The sequence below is a fragment of the Mandrillus leucophaeus genome, unplaced genomic scaffold (genome assembly GCF_000951045.1).
Source record: "Mandrillus leucophaeus isolate KB7577 unplaced genomic scaffold, Mleu.le_1.0 Scaffold221, whole genome shotgun sequence".
NCBI lineage: Eukaryota > Metazoa > Chordata > Mammalia > Primates > Cercopithecidae > Mandrillus > Mandrillus leucophaeus.
Window position 1 is genome coordinate 1,898,659 of NW_012102266.1, and position 26,158 is coordinate 1,924,816.

At 36.9% G+C, this 26,158-nt stretch overlaps 1 protein-coding gene across 1 annotated transcript in view; it reads left to right on the plus strand.

The window, feature by feature from the left end:
- Positions 1–26,158, plus strand: part of FBN2 (fibrillin 2) — a 285,975-nt gene that overhangs the window by 116,353 nt on the left and 143,464 nt on the right. The window contains exon 8 of the mRNA XM_011981192.1: positions 20,545–20,670. Within this exon, the coding sequence (XP_011836582.1) occupies positions 20,545–20,670 (126 nt within the window). The remainder of the gene's footprint in view (positions 1–20,544; positions 20,671–26,158) is intronic.

Here is a 26,158-nt window from a genome sequence, read left to right on the forward strand (position 1 = left end):
AGTCCTTGAAGATGTTTTGTAATAGAAAACTTGAAATTTGCAAAAGAAAAAAAGTTCTCATTTATGCTTTAGTGAAACAATACTGTAAAAATTTAATTGTAGGCTTAGAAATTAATTCAGCTTAATAAACTCATAGCATATCACCTTTCACAAATTATCATAATTTTTCTCCCACATGGAATGCTTTTCTTAATTTACTGTGATAGAAAAAAACATTTCTCATAATTAACAAGTAAAGCAAAACAGGAAGTGTAGTATCCTGGCATTAATGTGATATTAGATTATACATTTTAAAATATTTCTTCAATATCTTTATTTTCCTTGCAGTTTCAAGATGGAAGATTGTTATTTTGATGTTTTGCATCAAAAAAAAGTAAAGTTGCATTGTGTATAGATCCTTTATGCTAGTATGTGTGAACGCTATTAGTAGTGGCTAGTTATTAATATTTCTATCTGGAATTAAAAAATGGTGTGGATTTCATGAATACAATATATTCTCAAATCTGTTCCTCTTTAAGAAGATAATTAAAATTTCATTTGCATTTTTTTTTTAGGAATACTACTATACTGTAAACCATTGTCTTTAGTATTTGTATCGCCAGTGGGCAGTAGGAGTGGGAGGAGGGAGAACGGAAATGATGAAAGGAAGGGGAAGACTATTTTGTCTTTAGTAGCCCATCGCTCACCTCCAAGCTGTGTAAAAAGAGAATCCTTAAGGAGATTGAAGAGAATGGTATTGGGGATCTTTTTTGAAAAGTGTCATCCATGAACTAGAGTGTGGGAGAGGGAGAAAGTAGGGAGTACAGCCTGACTCACACCTGGAAAGGCTGTTCTGTGTTTCCAGAGTTTGAAAGGCAGCAGGCATGTGACTTTCCCATCTGCCAGGTGAGGGCCTCACAGAAAAGGGATGAGTTGAATTGTCCCGAGAGGGGCTCTGTCCATGACACTACCTGGAGGGTGGCTGATCCCAGCATGAGGATGAGCTGTCAGGAACCTGGGGTCGATGAGAGTGGCCAGGTAGAGGAGTTGTTATCCCTAGAATCATCTGTGAGAGGTGAGAGACCTGAGGATTGGGACGATTCTCAAAATATTAATAAAGTGGCAGGGAAGCTTTGGACCTGCCACACCCAGACAGCACTGATACCAGAATCATTCATACAAAAATATATTTATGGAGTTCCGGCACTCTTCTAGACCCTGGGAACAGAGTAATGAACAAAATAAATCAGTGTTTGCTCTCAAAAAGGCTACATTATAGAGACAAGAGACAGTCAGTAAACAACTAAAGTCTGTACTATGTCAGAAAGAAAATAAAACAGGATGAGAGCCTATAAAATGCTAATGTGGTGTGGAATTTTAAACAGGCAACCAGGGAAAGTCACTGACATAGCCTTATTTCAGCAAAGATCTGAAGGAAGTAAAGTGATAAGCCAGGGCTGAATTCCTAATGGGGGCCAGCAAGCGCAGTGCCCCTGAGGTAGAGGTACCCCTGAAGTGTCTAGGGGACGCCATTAGGAGCTCCGCCAGTGTGACTGGAGCTGAGCACTAAGGAGGAGACTATTTAGTAAGAGATGGTTTTAGAGATGTAGTCCAGGGCCAAATGGGGAGGGGCTTTGCCAGCCACGGTGCATGCTTTGGACTTTAGTTTGAATTCTCAAGGATGGGAGCCATTAGAGGTTTTCAGTTAAGAAGTAGAATATTCTGACCTTCATTTTGGAAGGTTTACTCCAGCTGCTGGATGGTAACAAGATAATAAGGGAACAAGTGGGGAAGCATGGAACCACTTGGGAGGCTCCTGCAATAATCTAAGTGAGAGTTGATGGTAGCTTGGACCAGGGGTTTTTGTGGTAAAAGTGATGAGAAGTGGTTGAATTCCAGATGTATTTTGAAGGCTGAGCCAGCAGAATTTGTTGACAGATCAGTTGTGGGGTAGGAGAGGAAAAAAATTGAGTAATTTCAAAGCTTGTAGAACTGAAGGTTGAAATTACCATTAACTGAGATGGAGAACATCTGTGGGGAGAACATAGCGAAGGGGAAAGTTATCAGGAATGTTTACCAAACCAAACTTGAGTTCACCTGCCCAGTGCAGCTAAGCCAAACACTGGCATCGAGATTGCAGCAAAAGAAAATGAGGCATTGATTGCAGGGTGCCCAGCAGGGAGAATCAGGCAGCTCGTGCTTCAGACCTGAACTCTCCAACGGCTTTTAGGTAAGGATTTCTAAAGGCAGGGAAGCAGAAGTTACAGGCAAAGTCATAAATCAATACATGGAGCGTATACATTGGTTTGACTGAAAGAGGCTGGGTATCTTGAAACAGGGGCTACAAAACCATAGGTAGAGTCAAATATTTTCCAATTTGCGATTGGTTAATAAAGAGCAGCTTTATTTAAAATTTGGAAATCAGCAGAAAAGAATGTTAGCTCTGGCATGCGAGTATGGCTTTCTCCAGGTCCCTCAAGAAGAACTTTAGAACAAACAATGGCGGTCAGAGTTCAATCCTCAGTTCCCTTTGATCTGAGGTCTGTGTGCCAGCAGATCCTTTTGGTGGGGGTCTGGGTTTCTGAAAAACCACACAGGGATATAATGCTAAGGTACTATATTTAGTTTCTATAGAGAACAAAAATCTCATTTTTCTAACTTCCTTTGTTATTGTTTTAAGCTACGATAACGTTCTTTCTTATTAAGTGGCTCATTTACTTCTCAGGACTAGCTATGTGCATGGACTTTCTCTCGAAGGAACTAAAGATTGTCTTTTATTTCCGTGCTTGGTAGGGCGGTGGTGGGGGGCAGGGGTGGCAGAAGCTCAGGCCCCTACAAGGGGTCCCTGCTCCGTCTCAGGAGCTCAGTTTTACAGGGTTAATTTGAGACATCTGTTAGACATTTAGATAGATATTTGTAATTGCATGTATGAGTCAAATTCAAGGGCAAGGGCAAGGGCAAGGTTGGCAATATAAATTTGGAAGTCTTCAACTTAGAGTTGGTCTTTAAAGCCATGAGACTAGATAAAGTCAGTCAGGGGAGGCATTTTGATAGACAAGTCCAAGTGCTGAGCCCTAGAACATTTCAACATTTAGAGGTACAGGAGATGAGAAAGCACCAGCAATGGAAACTGGGAAGGAAAAGTCCAGGAGATTATAGCTCCATAATCAAGAAAGATCTTTGTTCCTGGTACCTGTCCTCTCACTTCCTTACTGCAACCTCGAAAGTGCTCATAGTAGTTACCAGCTAGAAAGAAAGGACTGGAAAGATGGAAGAAAGAAGACGCCATGCCCCTTCATTACCGAGGGCTTCTGAGCCTGGGGGATGCTCACCTTAGGAAGAAGGGAAGCTTTAACTGAATGAAAGATTAGGCTGTTAGATTTCAGTGGACATTTTGTTTATCTGAAGGGGATGGGAAAACTTGTGTGAATTGCATGAGATTTCCTAGGGTCAAGAGAGAATATGCAAAATGACTGTGGGAGAAATAGTTGCTTTCTGCTTGCACTCTAGCAGATTCAAATACCCATTACCATATATTCTCTCAGTTGACATGAAACTATTCAAAACACTTTCAGCTTCATGACTTACCATCCTAAGTCTACAGGCAGAAGTTTAACTTTTGCATAAATCATCAAACAGCAGGTGGTCTTAGTAACTTAAGGAAAAGGGAATTTCAAATATGAAGGTTTTTGAAGTCTCAGTGAAGACCTCTGAAGTGTTTGGGTGTACTTGAGAATTGTCCAGATGTGTAATGTGAATGTGTCTGTGCTGTTAGAGCACAGTTAGAGTGTGGTCCTAATGAGGGTCAGCCACAGAATTGGTAGTCTCCCCGTTCAGCTATTTTGAATTTGTCGTTTTGCACAGAGAATGCTAGCGAATGACTTGTTGGATTTATGCAATTCCATCACCCCACTGAGAAGATCAAAGTATGTGGTTTACACACAAAGCATTAGGAGTGATTTCTCTCTGCTCATGCCTTCGCACGTACACAACCTACTTTATGCATATATACAGATAGGTCTGTGTAGTTCAATATGTGCAGCTACTTTTTAAATTTAAATAGGGTACATATGAATGTAACCTGTCAAGAGAATAAGGAAATCAATCAATAGTAAGAAAATTTAACTCTATGAATTTGAAGATTAACATTCTTTATGAAAATTGCACATGTATGTGTTTCAGTGAATGAGGGTACCATTTTCATTGAGTTTATTTCTTTTTATGGTAGTATGAAAAACACAGAGGCTCATGCTCATTTATATGCTAATTCTATGGTGGAATGTAGGACGGATTTCTTTTTCATTTGGTGCCTTTTATTTAGAAGATACAAAATAAATGATTTTTAAATGCATCCTTAGAGTAATGATAACAGACCAAGACTTCTTAAATTAATGTTCTTACTGCATTATGCCAAAATTCATTTTAAAATCCTCAGGATTTTATGATTATACCTTCATGTACTGATACTTAATGGGAAAATATTAAATTTTCCCTATTAAATACTACATTCCAAGTTCTAAATTCTTGCGGCTTTGCCAAGTTCAAATAAGTATAGTAAATTTAACTTTGGAATTTCCTGACTTTTGCGTTGCTGAATTTTTAGATTTTACCCAACATTAAGGGAGTCTTTCCATTTAACTTCCCTTTATTTAAAATGTTTAGGGCAATTGTGAAAAGTGAGGAAGATTGGAGGAAAGAAATACTCTGGAGGACGTGATTTTCACAGCTTGCCACAATATATTGTTAAAATATATTCCCCTGCAGAAGCTTAGTGTCATTATGTTAAGTCTTCAGTGTTTTAAAACATAAATAACTTGATCTCACTTGTCTTAAAGGTCTGTGTTTTATGTTTGAAGTTTGTCCTAATGTGTCTTAAATTTGGACTAACAAAGGGTGACAAAATACTTCTACTTGAGCAAATTACCTCCCCGCAAAAAAGAGAGAGGGACAGAGAGAGAAAAAAAGAAAAAGAAAAAGAGAGAAAGAAAAACTACTGCTGGCGAATGGCTATGCTTTCCAAGAAATATTATCTTTGGAATGCATACCAAATATTTAAACTCATATTGTTTGACTATGTTACTAGTAACTTTTATGTATTTTGAAATAGAGATAGCTTTCAGACTGTTAAATGTTAAAAAGCACTGTGATGGAGCTGCCTCTTGCCACCATTATTACTTCATGCCTGAGTTACTGCAAATTAGTGTTTAGAAAGATGCAGTATTGATTTCAGGCCAAAAGGGAACCATTCATTACTTTGCGGCAGTAGTAGCCTTTCAAAAATGCAATTATTCAGCCTAAGTGAACAAAAAACTCTTAATTAAAAAGTTCCCTTAGTTCCCATTAATGTTAACAAAGACTATTTTCAATGTATTTCCTTAGACTAATAACAATAGAAAAGAGGGACAAGAAAGAATATGTATTGTGCTATAGTAAAATCCTGAAATAATGCAAAAATAATGATATAATGTGACAGACCACAGGCTTTTATCCTCTGCACAACCCTTGGTGTTTTCCATCATTCTAAAAAATACCCTTCCCTTTCTATCTTCTCCTTGGGTAACTGCCCTCACTCTTCTTTCTTGTTCACATCAAACTTTGGAATTATCCCTAATCATTCTCTGTGTTCTTTCTTCTGATTTACTCCCGAACCCATTCTAATCTAGGGATCATTCTCACCAGTCAAGTGAAACTAATTTCATCGATGTCACTAGATGGACCTTTTGCATTTTTTATCTTACTACAACATCCCTGCGGAACAATCATGTATAAGCAGTTGGCTCCCAAAACTATAATGCAGCTCTCTCTTCTGAGTTACCTACGTTTGTATGTAGCCAACTGCCAGACACATATACTTTAAACATCCCATAATTATCTCAAACTCAACATACACAGACCGAGTCTTCAGCCCCACTACACCTACCCCACATGTATCTTATCATCATTTCTCATGTTCATCATAACAGTAATTGGCACAATTATTCATTCCCTTTCCCAAGTTACAAACCTGGGTACAAATCACCCATTTTATCACCCAGACATTTAAATGGAGTCTAAATATATTTCCTAAATATATTTTGATTTCATCCACTTCCCTGCCTTTGTCACTATTGTCTCTCTTCTGGATTTCTGAAACAGTTTTTCTTCAGGACTCCTATCTCCTACATGTTCCACTGCAATCCTTTCTCTACACTGCAGCGCAACTACCTTTCTAGATCACAAGTTTAGTCATGTCACTTTCCTACGTGGATCTCCTGTTTAAAGTTCCTGCCTGATCATTCTGTTCACCTCTCTAGCCTAACTTTTTTCCACTCATTCTGATTCAGACACAGGTAAATTTATTTAGTTCCTCCAATAAATTATGCTCTCTCTTGCCTTGTGATATAGTTTGGCTGTGTCCCTACCCAAATCTCATGTTGAGTTGCAATAATCCCCGTGTGTCATGGGAGGGACCTGGTGGAAGGTAATTGAATCATGGTGATGGGTTTTCTCAAGCTGTTCTTCTGAGAGTCAATAAGTCTTATGAGATCTGGTGGTTTGATAAAGGGGAATTCCCTTACACATGCTCTCTTGGCTGCTACCATGTAAGATGAGACTTTGCTCCTCCTTTGTCTTCTGCCATAATTGTGAGGCGTCCCCAGCCATGTGGAACTGTGAGTTCACTAAACTTCTTTTCTTTATAAATTACCCAGTCTCGGGTATGTCTTTGTTAGCAGTGTGAGAATGGACTAATACATCTTGCCTTTGTGAGTGCTCTTCCCTCTGCCTGGAGAAGAATATTCCATTTGATTTTTATGGCCTGTTTATCTGTTTCAATTTAACTGTCACTTTCCCAGGGAAGTCTTTCCTGGCCCCTTTCTCTTCTGCATTCTCTCACTATCTTGTACTATTTTTGCTGTAGAATTTATCTCACCATGTTGTCATCAGGTATAATCCCAGTCTCTTGACCACCACTGATGGCTTCTGGAGAAGGAGTCCAAGTAGTTTCAGCTTAGCTCACTGCTTTTCAATAGTATTTGTGGTCCAAAGAAATATTTGTATTTTATTTTGAAACCAGCTGCATCTTTTTTTTTTTCTCTTGTTATATGTCATCTGTCAGTGCTATGTGTTTGGGTAAAAAGGATAGTACCAAAGCTTTTTGACGGGAAGTCAAAATCTGCATGTTTAATAAGCTGTCCATGTGATTTTTACACACAGTAAAGTTTTGTAACATCTGTACTCTATTTTACTCTCTTGAGAAGAGTAAAAGATATCTGACATGAACTTACTCAATCTTAGTTCTATTACTACATACTCATTTTCCATTTCCCCTGTCTTTGATGAAGTGTCTTCACATTTTTCCAGAGCAGAATGTTCCAGCTCTGCACATTAATTCCATCACCTTTCTGTACTCCTTTTAACTCTTGCCATTAGTTAGTTCATTTTCTAGTAGGGATCTCTTCTCTTTCCTGACTCTTCCTCTTTACCTACAAAGCCATCCTAAAACACATTAACCACAAAACCACTCTCATCTCTTTAGTCACTTTTCACTATACTATTTTTCGCTGCCTTTCTTCACTGCAAATTTTCCCAAATGCTTAGTGTATACCAGTTAGCTCAAGTTTCTACTTATTTCTTATCCTTTTGTAAAATTGCTTGTATTCCCTAGAATCCCTCATTGCATTTGGTGTTCTTGCTTATTCTGTTTATTCTTAAATATTTTTTTCTTAACATACTAGTTTCCTTTTGCTGCTGTAACACATTGCCGCAAACTTTGTGGCTTAAAACAACAGGTTTATTGTCTTACAATTCTAGAGATCAGAAGTCAGAATGGCCTAATCAAGCCCAAATCAAGGTGTTGGCAGGATTCATTCCTTTTGAAGTGTCTAGGGCACAATCCGTTTTTTTTGCCTTTTCAAGTTTCTAGAGGCTGCCCTCATTCTTTGGCTTGTGACCTCCTCTATCTTTAAAGCCAGTAGTGTAGCATCTTCAAATCTGTCTCTGAATCTGACACTCTATTTCCTTGTTCTACTGTTAAGGATTCTTGTAATTAAAATTGGACAGAGGACCAGATAATCTAGGATTATCTCTGCATCTCAAGATCAGCTGATTAACAACCATAATTCTCTTTGTCATGGAAGCTCACATACTGATAGGTTCTAAATATGGTATCATTGGGTGCCTATTATGCTGCCTACTGCTATTGACTTCCTTAAAATGTAAAAGCTTTTCAGTAATACTGGTGATGCTGTTTTAACTTTTCTTTATCTTTACTTGCTTCTCTTCTTTCATATGAATATGTCCCCTTAGGACTTATCTTTAACATTTTTCTTCTCGTGTGATCTCTTCATTTTATATTATTCATCTCAACTGATTTTATCCACGTTGATGGTTTCAACTGTCTATATATACCCATAGATTCCAATCACCTTGCAAAGACTTCCTCTAGACAGTCAACAGTTTTTAGATATTAGTAACTCAAATTGTTGATCATGAAGCTGTTAATTTTCCCAGAATATATTTTTTAATTTACTGATTTTACTAATATTAGCTCAATGATGAAAGTTACTGCTGTTTTCCCCTATTCTTGCTTTTACTTTCAGGATATTTTTTCATGTATTCTTTTCTTTCCCAGTCCCACCTTCATTAGCTGAAATTGAGACCATGCCATCATCCCTACTGTCCCTGACCTATCAGCCCTGATCATCTTTATCGACACTAGTAGATATCTTTGCCTAAAGTGAAGTTCTGATCACTCTCCTTGCCTGCTTAATGATTCGGTCACTCCTCTTTGCCTATAATGCAAGGACAGATTAAGGAAAATGGCATTCTAGGCCTGGCAGTTAACTTTCTGGTTTTATTGTTTTCTAAGTAAATGCCCTCAGGTCTTGGGAAACTGCCCATTTCTCATCCATGCCTTGTAATTGGCTACCTCGGCACTTTAGCTATAGTATTTCCACTGTCTGGAAGAACTCCACCCTCATGTCTTCCCTGCATACCAAAGTTCCACCCCATTCTTTAGGGGCCTTTATCAATCAGTTACTATGTCTGCCAGGAACTTTTGCTGATTCTCGTGATTGAATTGAGATGTTAGTCTTCTTTGATGGAATAAATCATATTGTGCCTTGTTTCACATTTAGGTATTTGGTATGTGGCAAATCAAAGGCCTTTTTAATTAGCAATTACTTAATGAGTTCATGAATGAATACTATATGCCCAATCAATATCTGTTTATTTGATTTCTTTAAAGAAGAGAAGTTGAGAGTTTTAAACAATGAATAGCATCATTTTCATTAACTATTGTTTCTTTTTATTTCAAACAAGATATTTATTTGAGAGATATACCCTTTTATGGCCATTTAATTAACATCAGTAAGCTAAATTTTCAATGTGTTTAAATTTCAGTCTGCTTCAACCCTTTTCTATAAAAATATCTTTGATCAGTGCTTGTACTATAGGTAAAACTAACATTTGCTTATCGAAGCTGAAGGTAAAACAACGATAATTCAAAGATTTCATAACTATCCTTGCCACCTTGATGTATACTCTTATGCTGTATGGGAAAAAATCAAAAGAAGATCCTGGGGATTACGTTTGCCCCCTTTCCCACAAACAAATTCTGTATTAGAGGAAAAAGTTTTTATGTTCAGTGGCTGGTCTGGAAAAGTTAGTATGTCAGCTTTCTTGATTATAATAAGAATGTAATAAGTAAGATCTCTTCCAATGGCTAGTGGTTCATATTAAATTAGAAAACCTGAATTCAGTTAAAAAGAACATGGAATGGGAGGACAAGGCTTCCAGAATGGTGATATACGCACCTTGGTAGACTGTCTCCCAAGTAAAATGAGAATTTAACTCATGAAATACATTTTTAAAAAAATACCAACAATATAAAGTCTCTGAAAATTCAAGAAAAAAATCCAGCCCCATATAGAAAAGACTATACATCATTGTCAGTTATCAAATTTAGTCCCATATAAAAAGAATTGTACCTTGGCTGGGCGTGGTGGCTCACGCCTGTAATCCCAGCACTTTGGGAGGCCAAGGTGGGCGGATCACCTGAGGTTGAGAGTTCAAGACCAACCTGACCAACATGAAGAAACCTCGTCTCTACTAAAAACACAAAATTAGCCAGGTGTGGTGGCGCATGGCTGTAACCTAAGCTACTCGGGAGGCTGAGGCAGAAGAATCGCTTGAACCCAGGAAGCGGAGGTTGTGGTGAGCCGAGATCATGCCATTGCACTCCAGCCCGCGCAACAAGAGCAAAACTCCATCTCAAAAGAAGAAGAAAAAAAAAAAGAATTATGCATCATTATCAATTGAGAGTTATCTCAGGAATGCCAGATTGGTTCATCATCTGAAAATTAAGTCATGTAATATATTATTTAAGTAAAAGACAAAAGCCATGGTCACCTCAATATATGCAAAAAACCAAAAACATTTGAAAAAAACCCAGTACCTTTGTATTATAACAATGAACAGAAAATTAAGAATAGAAAGGAAAAAAGTAAGAATAGAAAGGAACTTTCTCCACTTGATAGAGGGCATCTATGAAAAACTACAACTAACAACATAGTTAATGGTGAAAGAATTAATGCTTTCCCTAAGATTGGGCACAAGATGGATGTCTACTCTCACCATTTCTCTTCAACATTGTACTACACGTTCTAGCCAAAGCAATTATGCAATTAGGTAAATAACAGGTAACCAGACTGGAAAAAAAGAAGTAAAACTATCTCTATTTGTAGATAACACATGTTTAGTGGACAAGGTAACAACTGAAGTGAATAAGGTATCCACTAAAGTGGCTCTGGTGTTCTCTAAAAACTGTTAGAACCAATGAATGATTTAAACAAAGTTGCAATTGTAGAAGATCAATATACAAAAATGAATGTTATTTTTATACTGGCAGTGAATATTCTGAAAATGAAATTAAGAAAAGGATTTTATTAATAATAGGATTAAAAGAATAAATGGATTAGGAATAAATTTAGCAGAGAAAGTGATAGATTTGTACACTGAAAACTGTAAAGCCTTGTTAAATTAAGAATGATCTAAATAAATAGAAATATACACCATGCTTAAGATTGAAAGACTTAATACTCTTAAGATGGCAGTACTCTCCAAATCAATCTATAAATGCAACACAATCTCTGTCAAAATTGAAGCTTGCTTTTTTGGAGAAATTGAAGAACTAATCCTAAAGTTCATATGGATCCAAAATACACATTTTTCATACCAGCACATGGAATATTCTCCAGGATAGAGACCATATGTTAGGCCACAAAACAAATCTCAACGAATGTTTTAAAAGTCAAAATCATACCACATATCTTCTCAGGTCACAATAGAATAAAACAAGAAATCAATAAGAAGAAAAACATTGAAAAATTTACAAATACATGGAAATTCAACAACACGCTCCTAAATGACCATTGAAGAATGAAATCAATGGATCAATGAAGAAATGAATAAGGAAATTAAAAAAATTTCTTGAAACAAATGAAAATGGAAACAACATAACAAAACCTATGTTATACAACAAAAGTAATGCTAAGAGGGAAGTTTGTAGCAATAAATACCTGGGTCAGAAAAAGTACAAAGATTTTAAATAAAACAATTAATGATGCACCTCAAGAAACTAGAAAAGCAAGAACAATCCAAACCCAAAATTAGTGGAAGGAAAGAAATAAAGATCAGAGCAAAACTAAGCAAAATAGAGACTGAAAAAACAATACAAAGGATCAACAAAATGAGAAGTTGGTTTTCCTGAAAAGATAAACATTATCAATAAACTGCTAGTTAGACTAATCAATAAAAAGGAGAGATGACTAATAAAATTAGTTAAGATGACTAAACAAAATTAGAAATGAAAAAGGAGACATAACAACTGATACCACAGAAATGCAAAAGATTATTAAAGACTATTATGATCAATTATATACTAACAAACTGGAAAGTCTAGAAGAAATAGATAAATCTGTGGACACATACAACCTACCAAGATTGAATCAGGAAGAAATTGAAAACGGGAACAAGCCAATATAAGCAACGAGACTGAATCAGTACTAAAACATCTCCCAACAAAGAAAAGCCCAGGATTGGATGGATTCACTGCCAAATTCTACCAAACTTACAAAGAAGAACTGACTCCAATTCTCCTCAAACTATTTCCAAAAAATTTTAAGAGGAGAGTATTGTCCTTAATGTATTCTACAAAACCACACAAAGACACAACAGTGACCAAAAAAAAACTACAGGCCAATATTCCTGATGAACATGATGTAAAAATCCTCAGCAAAATAGTAGCAAACTGAATCCAACAGCACACAAAAAAGATAACACAACACAATCAAACGAGATTTATACCAGGGATGCAGGGATAGTTCAACATATGCAGATCCATAAACATTATACATGACATCAACAGAATGAAGGACAACACATTCGGTGCAATCGCTATCAAAATATGAATGTCATTTTTCACAGAATTAGAACAAGCAATCCTAAAATTCCTATAGAATCAATGGAGGCATCACACTCACCTGACTTCAAAAATATATTACAAGGCTGTAGTAACCAAAACAGCATAGTACTTGCATAAAAACAGATACTAGACCAGTGAAACAGAATAGAGAACCCAGAAATAAATCCACCTATTTTCAGTCAACTGATTTTTACCAAAGGTACCAAAAACACATTGAGGAATGGACATCCTTTTCAATAAACGGTGCTGGGAAAACTAGATATCCGAATGCAGAAGAATGGAACTAGACCCCTATCTCTCACCATATACAAAAATTAACTCAAGATGGATTAAAACCTAAACATAAGACCCGAAACGGTAAAACTACTAGAAGAGGCCATATGGGAAACACTCCAGGACATTGTCTTGGCAAGTATTTTATGACTACGACTCAAAAGCTCAGGCAACAAAAACAAAAATTGACAAATGAGACTCTGTTAAACTGAAAAGCTTCTGCACAGCAAAGAAATAATCCACAGAGTGAAGAGTCAGTCCTGTTAAATTGAATAAAATTTTTGCAAACTATGGGGCTGGGCTCAGTGGCTCATGCCTGTAATCCCAGCACTTTGGGAGGCTGAGGCAGGCAGATCACCTGAGTTCGGGAATTTGAGACCAGCCTGATCAACATGGAGAAACCCCGTCTCTACTAAAAATACAAAATTAGCTGGATGTGGTGGCACATGCCTATAATCCCAGTTACTCGGGAGACTGAGGCAGGAGAATTGCTTGAGCTGGGAGATGGAGGTTGTGGTGAGCCGAGGTCATCCCATTGCACTCCAGCCTTGGCAACAAGAGCAAAACTCCGTCTAAAAAAAAAAAAAGTGCAAACTATAAACATTTTCCGAAGAAGTCATACAAATGAAAAAATGCTCAGTATTACTAATCACGAGAGACATGCAAATCAAAATTACAATGAGATATCATCTTATTCCAGTTAAAATCACTATTATTAAAAAGACAGAAAATAACAGATGCTGGTGAGGATGTGGAGAAAAGGGAGCTCTTATACCCTGTTGGTGGTAATGTAAATTGGTACAACAAATATGGAAAACAGTATGGATATTTCTCAAAAAATTACAAATAAAACTCCCATGTGATTCAGCAATTCCACTACAGAGCATTTATTCAAAGGAAATTATTATATCAAAGGGACACCTGCACCATCATGTTTATAGCAGCACTTTTCACCAGAGCAAAGATACGGAATCAACCTAAGCATTCATCATTGGATGAATGGATTTAAAAATGTGATTATATATACACAATGAAATACTACTTGGTTATTAAAAAAGAGTAAAATACTGTCAACTGCAGCAACATGGGTAGAACTGGAGGGTATTTTTGTTAAGTGACATGAGTTAGCTACGTAAAGAAAGTGTTTCATGATCTCACTCAGATGTTGATAAAAATTGATCTCATGGAGTGAGAGAGTAGAATAAGAGTTGCCAAAGGCTGGGAAGGATGTTTGACCATAGTGGAGGATGAAGAGAAGTTACTTAATGGGTACAAACATACAGTTAGATAGAAGGAATAAGTTCCAATGTTTGATAACAGAGTAGAGTGACTATAGTTAACAACAAGGTATTTTATATTTCAAAATAACTAGAAGAAAGGACTTGAAATATTTTTAACACATAAAAATGATAGTCAAGATGTGAGGGATACCCTAAATGCCCTGACTTGATCATTACGCATTCTGTGCATGTAACTAAATGTCACATGTCCCATAAAACTGTGCAAATATTATATATTAATGAAAACTTTTTTTAAAAGTTCACATGAAAATTCAGAGGCAAATCATATAACATGTGGGGCATATGTGAAGAATTTTTGTAACTCATTAGTTAAAAACATAAGTAACTTAATTAAAAACTGGGCAAAGGAATTGAACAGATATTTCTCCAAAGTCAATATGCAAAAGGCAAATAAGCACATGAAAATGTGCTCATCATTATTAACCATTAGGAAAATGCAAACTAAGTTATAATGTGATACCACTTCACACCTACAAGCAAAAAGAAAGCAGATAATAATGAATGAAGGTAAGGATGTGGTGTGTATGAGGAAAACCCTCATACATTGCTAGTGGGTATGTAAATTATTACAGCTGCTTTGAAAAACAATTTGTCAGTTCCTCAGCAAGTTAAACATAGAATTGCTATAGGACTCAGCAATTCCACTTCTAGGTATATATCTAAGAGAAATGAAAACATAATGAATACCTGAATGTTCATGGCAACTTTATTTATAATAGCCAAAAATTAAAAAATGGAAATAACCCAAGTATTCATTGACTGATGAATGGATAAACTGTGGTATATCCATACAACAGAATATTATTTAGCAATTAAAAGGAATGAAGTGCTGATACATGCCCCAACATGAATGAACCTTGAAAACATAAACTAAGTGAAAGAAGCCAGACACAAAGGACCACGTATTTTATGATTCTATTTATATGAAATGTCCAGAATAAACAAATGTGTAGAAACAGAAATGAGATCAGTGGTTGCCTAGGGCTTCGAGAGGAACAGGAAGAATGATTGCTAATAGGCTGGAATTTCCTTCAGGGGAATGAAAATGTTCTGAAATCAGATTGTAGTTATGGCTGCACAACCTTGTGACTGTACTAAAATCATTTGAGTTTTACACTTTAAATGTGTGAATTGTGTGGCATTTGAATCATATCTCAGTAAAGCTGTTTATAAATATACAATGAAATTCTGAATACAGTTGATACACACCATGCTTTTGAAATCTGAAAAGAGGAAAGCAGACATCAATTTTCCATTGCAATTTATAATATTGATATTGCCTGTTGTCTTTAGAAAAGCTGGAAATAGGTAGCAAATTACTGCACTTAACACTTCAATCATGAATTCTCCTAATGTCAAACAGTATACGAATAAGTAGAAGTTCAGTGTATGCAAAAATATGCTTCCTTTTTTCTGTATCAAAAAGATATTTTACAGAATATTCCAAATATGTATAGTTCTTGGTATCAATGGAAACAAAATGTTCTAAGAACACATTTTTAAAACAAAATTTCTTGTTTTATTTATACTAAGTTTCTGTAACGTAATTGTTACATGGACAGCTTTTTTCTGTGACAGGTACCTATAAGAATGGACATTCTCTCTAGGGAGTTCTTAGAATTCAGTGACATCTGAGATCACGTTATCACTACTTATCAAATTATTCGTTATATTCTGTTTAGTGTAAGATTTACAGGAAATGTTGGTTGACAAATATGAGGTTATGTGGTTTGGCAGTCAGAAATCTGTCAGATGGTTTTGTTTAGATTGGATTTCGTTTTTAAAAAAAAACCTGTGTTCGGTGTCTTCACATTACCAAAGACTTCCCAGTCTTTCTTTTTTTTTGCCTTTGAAGTCACACTTGACAATCCCCCTGTTTCCACAGTGATCTTCCTCCGCCTCCATTCTTCACATTCTTCCTGCTTCCTCCATGATCCTTCCTTCCCAGACTCCTGTTCTGCTTTTCTTCCTCTGACTTTTTCTTAGATGTTGATGAGTATCATGGTTCCCTCCTTCAATTCCGGTTTTTTCATTTGTCTTCTTTGGAAATCTCATATGTTGCCATAACTTCAAAGGCAATCTTTATACTTGGTGATAAACCACAAATGTCCATCTTTATAACTTACCTCCTTGCTAAGTTTCATACCCAAATTTTTAGCTGTGCAGATTAGAATTTTTACTGGTTTCTTTCAAATATCTCAGGATCAAAATGTCCAAAGCTCAACTTAACTGTAAAATGTGTTCTTCCATTTGTGTTCCATTCTTTGTTAATAATACTATGTCATCATCCTTGTCAATCAAAATAGTAGCATGAGATTTCTTTCTGGTGGCAAAGTCCTTCCTGTCGATTTTTCCTTCAAATTATCTCCTGAATATATGTTCCCTTCCTCATCATAAAGCCTTACTTCAAGCTCTCAACATTTATCCCTGGACTATTATATCATCTGTCCACATTAACCACAAGGACTGTCTTTCTAAAATACTGATTTGCTTATGTAATTCTTTTGTTTAAACTCCTTCATAGACACTATTCATCACCTTCAGAATAAAAGCCACAGTCCTTGGCTTCACTCTTTAGGATTTAGTATAAGCCTAACTAGCTAAGCTTATTGTCCATCCATTTCCCAGCTATTCTGGTACACTCTGCGTTCTTCAACTGTGGTGTATTTTCAGACCCAGTTGCCCATACTGTTTGTTGTTGTTGTTGTTGTTTATTAGTTGGAAGCTAACTTCACTCCACTGGCCACACAAACTGGTTCAGGACTCCAGAACATTTGATTGTACCAATCAGAACATTTTCCTGTCCAGAGGAATCATTCAAAAATTAGCATGTGACCCAATTCAAGACATTAGGACAAAAGGGATGATTTTCTGGGGGCTTCAGGAAAAAGTTTTCTTCCTCTCAGGACAGAGCACTAGAAAAGACACTGTCTTCCACTAGATATCCCAGTCAAAGGAATAGCCTAAACCTGCTGTATCCATTTTGCTCCCATCAGGGAAGGCAGCTCAAGTCAAAATACAGAGGAAGTCCTAGCTGAACATATCTCACAGAAACTGAGGCAGACACATTGGTTGAAACCACTTCCGGACTTCAGATATGACAGCTATTAAATTTCTGATTTATATCAGTTTAAATCAGTTTTTCTGATATTTGCAGACCAAAGCTGCAAACTGATATAGTTTCAAAAAAAGGTCAAGGAGAGATGGGTGGCAGTATATTCAGTGTACAGAACATGGATGAAACCAATTCCCATTGTTAAGACTCTGCTTTTTCCCATGAGCAGACTTGTCATCTTTAGGCACACTTGTTTATACATAGGTAACATATGCTTTATATTTGTGGAGATGCTACTTCCAAATCTGATTATGACATACAGTATTGAAGAACTAATATTCAAAAGAGCTAAATGCATGTATCCTTCTGAACATAAATGTTAATGCTAAACTTAAATTGATGGATAAACACTGTGATACAGACAGGAGGCAGGGAAATCCTAGGTCAAAGACAGGGGTGGGAGTCCCTGGCAAGGGCTCCACCCTCAAGCCTGGACCTGTGACCCTAAATGAGAACATGAATTCCTGTTTTCCTGCCCGAATGTTGCCTTTTCCAAAACCACCCTGGTCTGCCACACCCCCTACCCTGTATCCATAAAAACCCCAAGCTCCACTGGCAAAGGAGCAGAGCACTATGGCAAGGTAGGAGAGAAGAAGCGTCTGAATGTTAAGAGGAGAAGAGGCAGCTGGACATCAGAGACTGCGGTTGGAGAGGAGTTCAGGTGCGGATGGCCAAACTCCAGGGGAAGATGATCTTCCCACTGTATCCCCTTTCCAGCTCCCCATCCCACTGAAAGCCATTTCCATTGCTCAATAAAATCTCTGCATACACCATCCTTCAATTCCTTCACTTGACCTGATTCTCCCTGGATGGCAGACAAGAATTTGGGACATACTAGGCACTGAGCTTTTTAACATTTAAGCCATCTGTGAATGGCAAAGCTAAAAGAGCATTGTTTGTAACAGACACCTTCTGGGGCTCCAGAGGTCACCAGCAACACCTAGACACTGCCTTGGGCTGGTACAGGATATGTTCTGCTAGCATCCGGAAACACTCACCCTGGCTCCTGTACCTACTCACTTATGTGCTCCCCTCCCGCAAAGGGTTTGAGGATGGCAGCCAAGTAAACAAGCCACCCCTGTCTCAAGTCCCGCGAGGGGCTCAAGGGAACTCTCCAGCCTCAACAGGGCATCACTGTATTAAAATGCAGGGGTTTTGGTCAGTATTTTGGGATTTTGTTGTTGTTGTTGTTGTTTTAAAAAAGCACCTTATTTTTTAATTTTTAAAATATGGTAGATGTCTAGCCCAAAAATAAAAGCATTTCTATTTTTTATACAAAAATGGAGAGCCTTTTATATGTAATTATTTTGAAGCTAACCTTTTAGGCTTCCTACTCAATTATAAGGAGAATTGTGAAACACAAAGGCTTTTTTTTTTCTTTTTTTTGCACAATAAAATTTTTAACACAAAAACCACAAATTTAATGTCATTCCACATGTTCTTCTGTGTCCCAGATTTTTTTCTCCAAAAAAAGAAAATGCCAAACATCTTTTAATTTTCTATTCTTTTTATTGTTAGGAAGAGTTTTAAGACTAGGGTTTAGGGAAGTTCTTTATTATGAAAGGAAATGCCTAGAATAAAAGCCAATGTTTAAATGAAGAAGTTGAGTCTCTTAATGTTTAATATTTTGCATAAATCCTGGGCTCCATAAGCACCTCGATAATTCATATAATTTTAGATGTTAAGAGAGTGAGAAGGCAAGTTTTAGTTCTTCACTTTTTTAATGCTTGCTTTACCTTGTATCCTTCTTTTCTTTCTTTTTTTTCTCTTATCCAGAGGTGATGATAAGTTTATGTTGTAATTAAAGTACAGCTGTTTAGTTTCATCTCTCTTCTGAATCCATGCTCAGTTGTATTAAAATGTACTGCACTAAGATAGCAACACAGGATGCAACAGGTCCTAATTTTGCACATATGGTTTTATTTCGTTGGATTAAGTCTGATGGCAGTTCTTTGACCACATTTTGTATTTACTCCTCATGTAGTCAATTCATGTTAGAATTCTGATCTCTCTTGGGAAATTGGTAGATTTTTGATTTGTACCTCTGTGCTTTCAGTGGCTAAGTGTTAAGCCTCAAATGAAGATACTATTTCAGAGAATGTCTGAATCTGGTAACTTTTTTTTTATAAGAACATACCAAGAAAACACACATGTTTTTTATTTCATGATAAAGTTATTTATCATGATAGAAGCTTCTATCATGATGGAGTTATTTCATGATAAAGCTTGTAGGCAAGAGTGACTTGTCAGAATAAATGGAAAAAAATAATGAATAGACCAATAAAAGAATGTAAGAAAGGCATTGGCAACCTTTTTCTTTTTAAGTGTGGGGTTAAAAATATTTTGTGTGTTTATAATAAGAATATAATTATTTTTCCTTTTTTATTGGACATTTTAAAAGAACAAATGCAACTGAAAAAAGAGAAACTAAAAGTCAGCTTACTTTGACTTTTCAGTAATTATCTATATGTATGGCTTTTATTGTTGTTTGTTCTAGTTACTGGCTTTTGCTACCTCTGTTCCTTAAAAAAGACAGCCACCTCCCAGGATTTTGGCTGAATTTTTCTCACAATGACTCATTTCCTTTTTAAATGTATTAGCAATTAGCTCCCAGTTATCCCTAATTGCAGCTTTGTTAGACTTTCCACCTCTCTCTGCTTACTGAACTAGAAGAGAAGTACATTAAAAGTTTATATAAATGACTGGATTTTCTGCTTTAGGGATAATTTTAAAGAAAGCAGAGTTTTCATTAATGGGAAAGGAAATAGACTATTTCCAGCATTGAGTATGCTGAATGGATAAATGTAGGGAGGTACAATAGGAAAACTGGACACTTCCCAAAGCCTCCCAAGTTTTTGCCCTTTACCATGTTTCTGTATTATTTTAGATTAAAGTTATTCCCAGAATGTCAAATACACCCATATTCAAATGTAAGTACAAAAACATATCCTGAAGCCAAGTTTTAAAAAAAATTTTTGCCACTCTTCATTGCTTCAAATAGTGTGAAAATTAGTTATACATTTTCAAATACAGTTATTCTATATTTTAAAATGTAATCCATTTATGTGTTTTTTAAGCCTCTAGTAGGATAATTCCCTAGTTGATGTAGAATGGAAACTAAAACATTGACATCTTTACTTATTTCCAATTTAAATTGCATTTTTAAAAAAGGATATAGAGTTCTGCTTTAGTTGGCCTTGTTTTAACTGCCATGGGAGTTTACTTTCATCTCAGTTCCCATAGATATGTGTGAGAAATTCTTTGGGGCCTGAAACAAGAGTATCTTCAGGGTTATATGATCTGACCTAATCAACCATGAATGCTCTCAGACTCTTAAAAAAAAAAAAAATCTCTTTTAAAAGCTATTTAATGAAGGCCTTTCTCAGTCATCTTCTCCTTCTTCCCTTGATTAGACATTGATGAGTGCAGCATCATTCCTGGGATATGTGAAACTGGCGAATGTTCCAACACCGTGGGAAGCTATTTTTGTGTTTGTCCACGTGGATATGTAACCTCAACAGATGGCTCTCGGTGCATCGGTAAGCCTCGCATTTTGAAGGCTCAATACACTGGGTCTTTATAATGACAAAACAGCCCAAACAGGCATTAAGATGGCAATGATTATAAAATATTGAGGAAATGGCTGAATGAGTTGTTTAATGTAAACTGTACCAGCATTGGGGGATTGATAGACCAAGTACTCTTTGCAAAGACTTCAGTTTCAGAAGCCAACTGAGTTTGTTTTATGTTGTCCAAGTCATTTTGAGAATAAAAAAAGACACAAAGGCATGAGAAAAATTTTTTAAAATCTGCATTGGGAGACAGAATGCAGTAATTAAAGGTTCTTTTGTTGCTATGAATCATGAATGTAGTCAACATCTTATTTACTTAGAACTTGTTTATTCTATTGAAAATAGTTACTATGCAAAAAAGACACCTTTAATTTTGTGTTTAAATATATTCAAATTAAAACCATTGTATACTCTCCCTTGTTTATTTAGAAAGATGAAATAGTGCTTCACAGTCCTGGCGAAGGTAAACTGTTATTGAGCAAGGCTTAGACATTTGTCTTATTGTAAGCATAGAGATTATGAAGTGTGTTTTGATGCATAATCACAGCACAGTGAGCTACCCTCACATTTCTCTTCCTGAGCATTTAACCTAGTCTGTTCCAATTTTAAGCTGACAATAGGTAGAAAGAGAGGAAAAAAGATGCACTGTTACCTTTACTGACACTAAAGATTCATGTAGTGCAGGAATTAGGGCAATTAATCCAATACTTAAAGAATGGTTTTGTTTGGTCCACTAGAGGGTGGCAGTTTGAGCAGTGTCTCTCTCTCTCCCAAAACCAGGCAATTAGTATGTCAGCAAGCTAACTGCCAGAATCTCTGTAGGTCTTGATGATTCCCTAATGATTCTTATGCGCCCAAGAGAAATGGGTTGATGAGATGGAAATACAGAGTCAAGGATGTAAGCTAGAAGTCCTAGGCCACCAATAAAAGGACTGTGGCCTGAATTCATTTGATTAAATGTACTGATATATCAGGTCATCCAACAGTGAACATAAGAGATACAAATCCTGCCTTCAGAATGCCATATTGTCATCATAAATAACAGTAGAAGCCTAGTAATAGAAGAAACAGTGGTAGTAGTAAAAATAACAGCTATCATTTAAGATACTACACACACCATGTGTAAGGCACTGGGCTTCTCCACTACCTCATTATCTCATAGCTGTGAAGAGTCAGGCAAGCTACCATCTTCTCTACACTTCAGTTTCTTCTAATAAGTGTCCAGTAAAATATTCTTCATTATTATTCTTATTAAGAGGAGCAGGAGGATATGCCTGCTCTGGACCTATATAATATGTCATATGGTCCTTATCATAGCCCTGTGAGATAAGTATAGTTACTCCAAATTTACAGATAAAAGAAATATGGTTTAGAGAGGTTAAGTGACTTACCCAGTGTTTTTCAGCCAATGAATGGCACCAGGATTCAAATCCTGACCTGTCTGACTCCAACCTCTGTGCTAGTGTGACACTAAACTGCCACTTACCCACTTTAAGGCTGTGGAGATGCTGTGGCTAGATGTCAGGGCCTCCAGCATGAGTGGTTTCTTCACTGTCATGCTAACAGCCTGCTTTGAGAAGTAACATGTCTATTGGAAGCCTCATGTCATGTCTTTGAATGAGAATTATTTGTATTTTACAGATGAATCAGAGTTCCTATCTTGCATTAGGTAAATCATTTTTTGTGAAATATTAAGTCTGTACAATTGAGCAAATAAACTATTTTAGGGTCACTGTTGCCAGCTGGCTCACTGCATAGTAAGTTTGATTCATTTAATACCCTAGTTCCCCGTTATCCACGGTTTGACTTTCCATGGTTTTGTTTTCTACAATTCCCACTGTTATTCAAAAATATTAGATGGAACATTCCAGAAATAAACAATTCATAAATTTTAAATTGTGCACTGTTCTGATTAGCACGGTGGACTTTCACATCAGTCCATCCAGGATGTGACTCCTCCTTTGTCCAGCATGTCCATGCTGTATAGGCTCCACACCCACTAGTCACTTAGTAGCCATCTCAGATTTCACACCGGCTAACAGTATCGCAGTGCTTGTGTGCAAGTGACCTTATAATACTTCATCATGGCCCCTGAACTCAAGAGTATTGATGCTAGCAATTCGGATATATATAAAATGAGAAGCCATAAAGTACTTCTTTTAAGTGAAAAGGTGGAAGTTCTCTATTTAGCAAGGAAAGAAATCGTATTCGCTGAGGTTGCTAAGATCCATGGTAAGAACAAATCTACCCATGAAATTGCGAAGGAAGAGAAAGAATTTCATGTTAGTTTTGCCGTTGTACCTCACACTGCAAAAGTTACAGCCACAATGTGTGATAAGTGTAGTTAAGAAGGAAAAGGAATTAAATTTGTGGGTGGAAGATATGAACAGAAACGTGTTCAAATTGAAAGCAGTTGGATTTAGCACCACTCAAGATTTCAGGCATCCACTGGAGATCTTAAAACGTACCCCCCGCAGATAAGGGAGGACTACTGTATAATTTGGCCGTCAGCTTTCTATTAAGGTTGAAAATTACTGCCACTACCTACACTTGACTTGATTTTCTTGAACTCTATAGGAAAATAATATATTTATGCACACATGCATATGCGAACACAAAATTATCAGCTTGGAATAGGTATAGATTCAACTCTGTAGGAGAAATGTCACCATGGGAGTCGTCATTGAACACTGTTGTCTGGGTGCTGTAGAACCTGGCTTCAGGAAACTTGTCTCCTAGAATATCACTAGAAGAAATATGACTGGAGAAGGAAGTGAGGTTATTATTGTGAAGTTCGGGAAATACCAAATACGGCACATCTATTTTATTTGGTAGTCAATGGAAGTAATTGAAGGCCTTTGAGAACAAATTGGAATGCGGGGTTGGGGGCTTGAGAATGGAGAGAAATGAAACTAGTTACGAGGCAGAATTTGCCAAAACAAGTTTCAGTGTTTTACTTCCCATTTCTAAATTGCTTCTTTTTATTTACTCACTTACATTTCAAAATCTTTCTCTAGTCAAACAAAACTTGCATTCATATTTTTGTTTTGCATTGGAAAAGAAGCATGAATCCTCATTTTATTCAGATAAGACCAGCGTACCTAGTGATTTACTAAGGTGGTTTTTCTTCAGTGAAAGTTTTGATTTACCATGAAATTAAGATAAACTCTTTTTATCTCTTGCCTCCTTATGTTATAAAGTCCTAAGTCTCTACCCAGACATCCAGAGCCCTTTACAACCTGACCTAACTTGTATTCTGGACTCATCTCTAACCACTTGCCTCCTCATATGCATATTTCCCTCATTGCTGTACACGACCACACTGCCATGCCTTTGCCGACAGTACCCCCTCTGCCTGAAGCATCTTGATTTTCCCCTTCTATGCTCATTAAAATCCAGCTCATCCTTTAAGTCCCAAATTAGGTATCACTTTTCTTTCTTTTTTTTTTTTTTTTGAGATGGAGTCTAGCTGTGTCATCCAGGCTGGAATACAGTGGCGCCATCTCAGCTCACTGCAACCTCTGCCTCCGGGGTTCAAGTGATTGTCCCACCTGAGCCTCCTGAGTAACTGGTTTTACAGGCATCCACCACTACGCTGGCTAATTTTTGTATTTTTAGTAGAGACAGGGTTTTCCCGTGTGAGCCAGGCTGGTCTCGAACTCCTAACCTCAGGTAATCCAGCTGCCTCAGCCTCCCAAAGTGCTGGAATTAAAGGCATGAGCCATGACCTCTGGCCAGTATCGCTTTTCCTTATAGCCATTTCACCTAACCTGCATTTTCTTCTTGGGCAAAATTAATCAGCCCCACCCATAATATGTTTCCATTTGCTTCATTTTAGGGTTTACTGCATTGTCACAGGTACTTGTGCGTTACTCACTGGCTAGACTGTGGCTATGTTAGGCCCTGTCTTATGAAGCTTCATGGACCCTGGGCTTTATGTAATAAGCATCTTGCATAAAAGTTTGTGCTCTGTAAATATTTTCTGAACGAACAGAAAAAACCAATGAATGAATGAGATGATATCGATGTAAGAACTTCATGTTGATTATGGCGGCCTTGCAGCCTTTGGCATCTCTTTGGACATGATGTTGTGCCACTGAATTACGGTCCTGGATGCTCATAAGACATGAGCTAACTTGGGGTTCGGAAAGCTAAGTCTTTCGCTAACCAGAAGTCCCATTCATTTCACTATCAACATCCTGAACACTAGGAACAAAGGGGATTCTCTAGGGAAGGGAGAATGGCTCTCCAGAATTACAAAACCAGGTTATAATTAAGTAAGCAGCTTAGAAATGTTTTGAATAACTGTGCTGTATTTGGAATATGTATGTGTTTTCCATACATGAGAAAAAATTAATCTAACATTTTAATGTGAATGAGATCTTTGATTTTTAAAATTCTGAGTCTGTATTTTCTCAGATTGAATTTATTTGGTTGAATTATATATGTTGGGGATATTCCCACGCTATTTATTTTCTAACCACATGTATGCTAATGATAAAGAGTTGGATGACTTAGAGCTTTTTTTATACTAAATTGTGTGTAATCTGCAGCTTTATTCTGAGAGCTCACGTGTGCTGAAAGTAACATTTGCTGAATGTTGCCTTAATTCCTTATTCTAGTTAACACAGACATTCTGAGTGTATACCACATGATAAAGCATCAATAAACTTGATCCTGTTTCTTTTGTGTGCCAGAAAACAGTTTCACTTGTCAGGAGAGTTTAACTGGGCAATTTAATTATAAGACATGATAATTTTCCGCTTTCATTGTATACTAAATATAAAAGTCAAATTTCTGATTTGTTTATCTATCTAGTGTGTTTCATCATCTTTTTAAGTATCCAGGAAAGAACTTTTTTTTTTAGCATAGAGCACTAACATATGCCAGTTCCATTAAAAAAAAAAAAAGGAGTTAAAACGTACCTAATAATATTTCTCTAAAAAGCGTTTTAAATAGCACTACTTAATGAGCCTTAAGTAATTTTGGAAGTAACTGTCATGGTCATGTCCAAGGAATGATTAATACCTAATTTCCACATTGTTATATAGGCACAGAAGAATGGCTGGCAGCCAGCAATAAATAACGCATTGGCAAAGAGCAGTGAGCAACTTCTGTGTGCAGGATAATGTGTCTGCTGCTATTGTGTACACAGAGTGAGAAAGGACCTTAAGCACAGGACCCAAAAGTGCCAGTTAAGTTCAGAAAATGGGTTTAAGCATTTAGAAATTTTTCCAGTAAAATGATGGTGCCGCAGCATGCTAAGGCATTTCCTCAAGCCTTCCAAAAGTGTTAGTGCACAATACTGCTGTGGAGTATTCTTGAAAAAACAAAACCTGGCCGGGCACGGTGGCTCATGTCTGTAATCTCAGCACTTTGGGAGGCCGAGGCGGGCGGATCACGAGGTCAGGAGATCGAGACCATCCTGGCTAACACGGTGAAACCCCATCTCTAC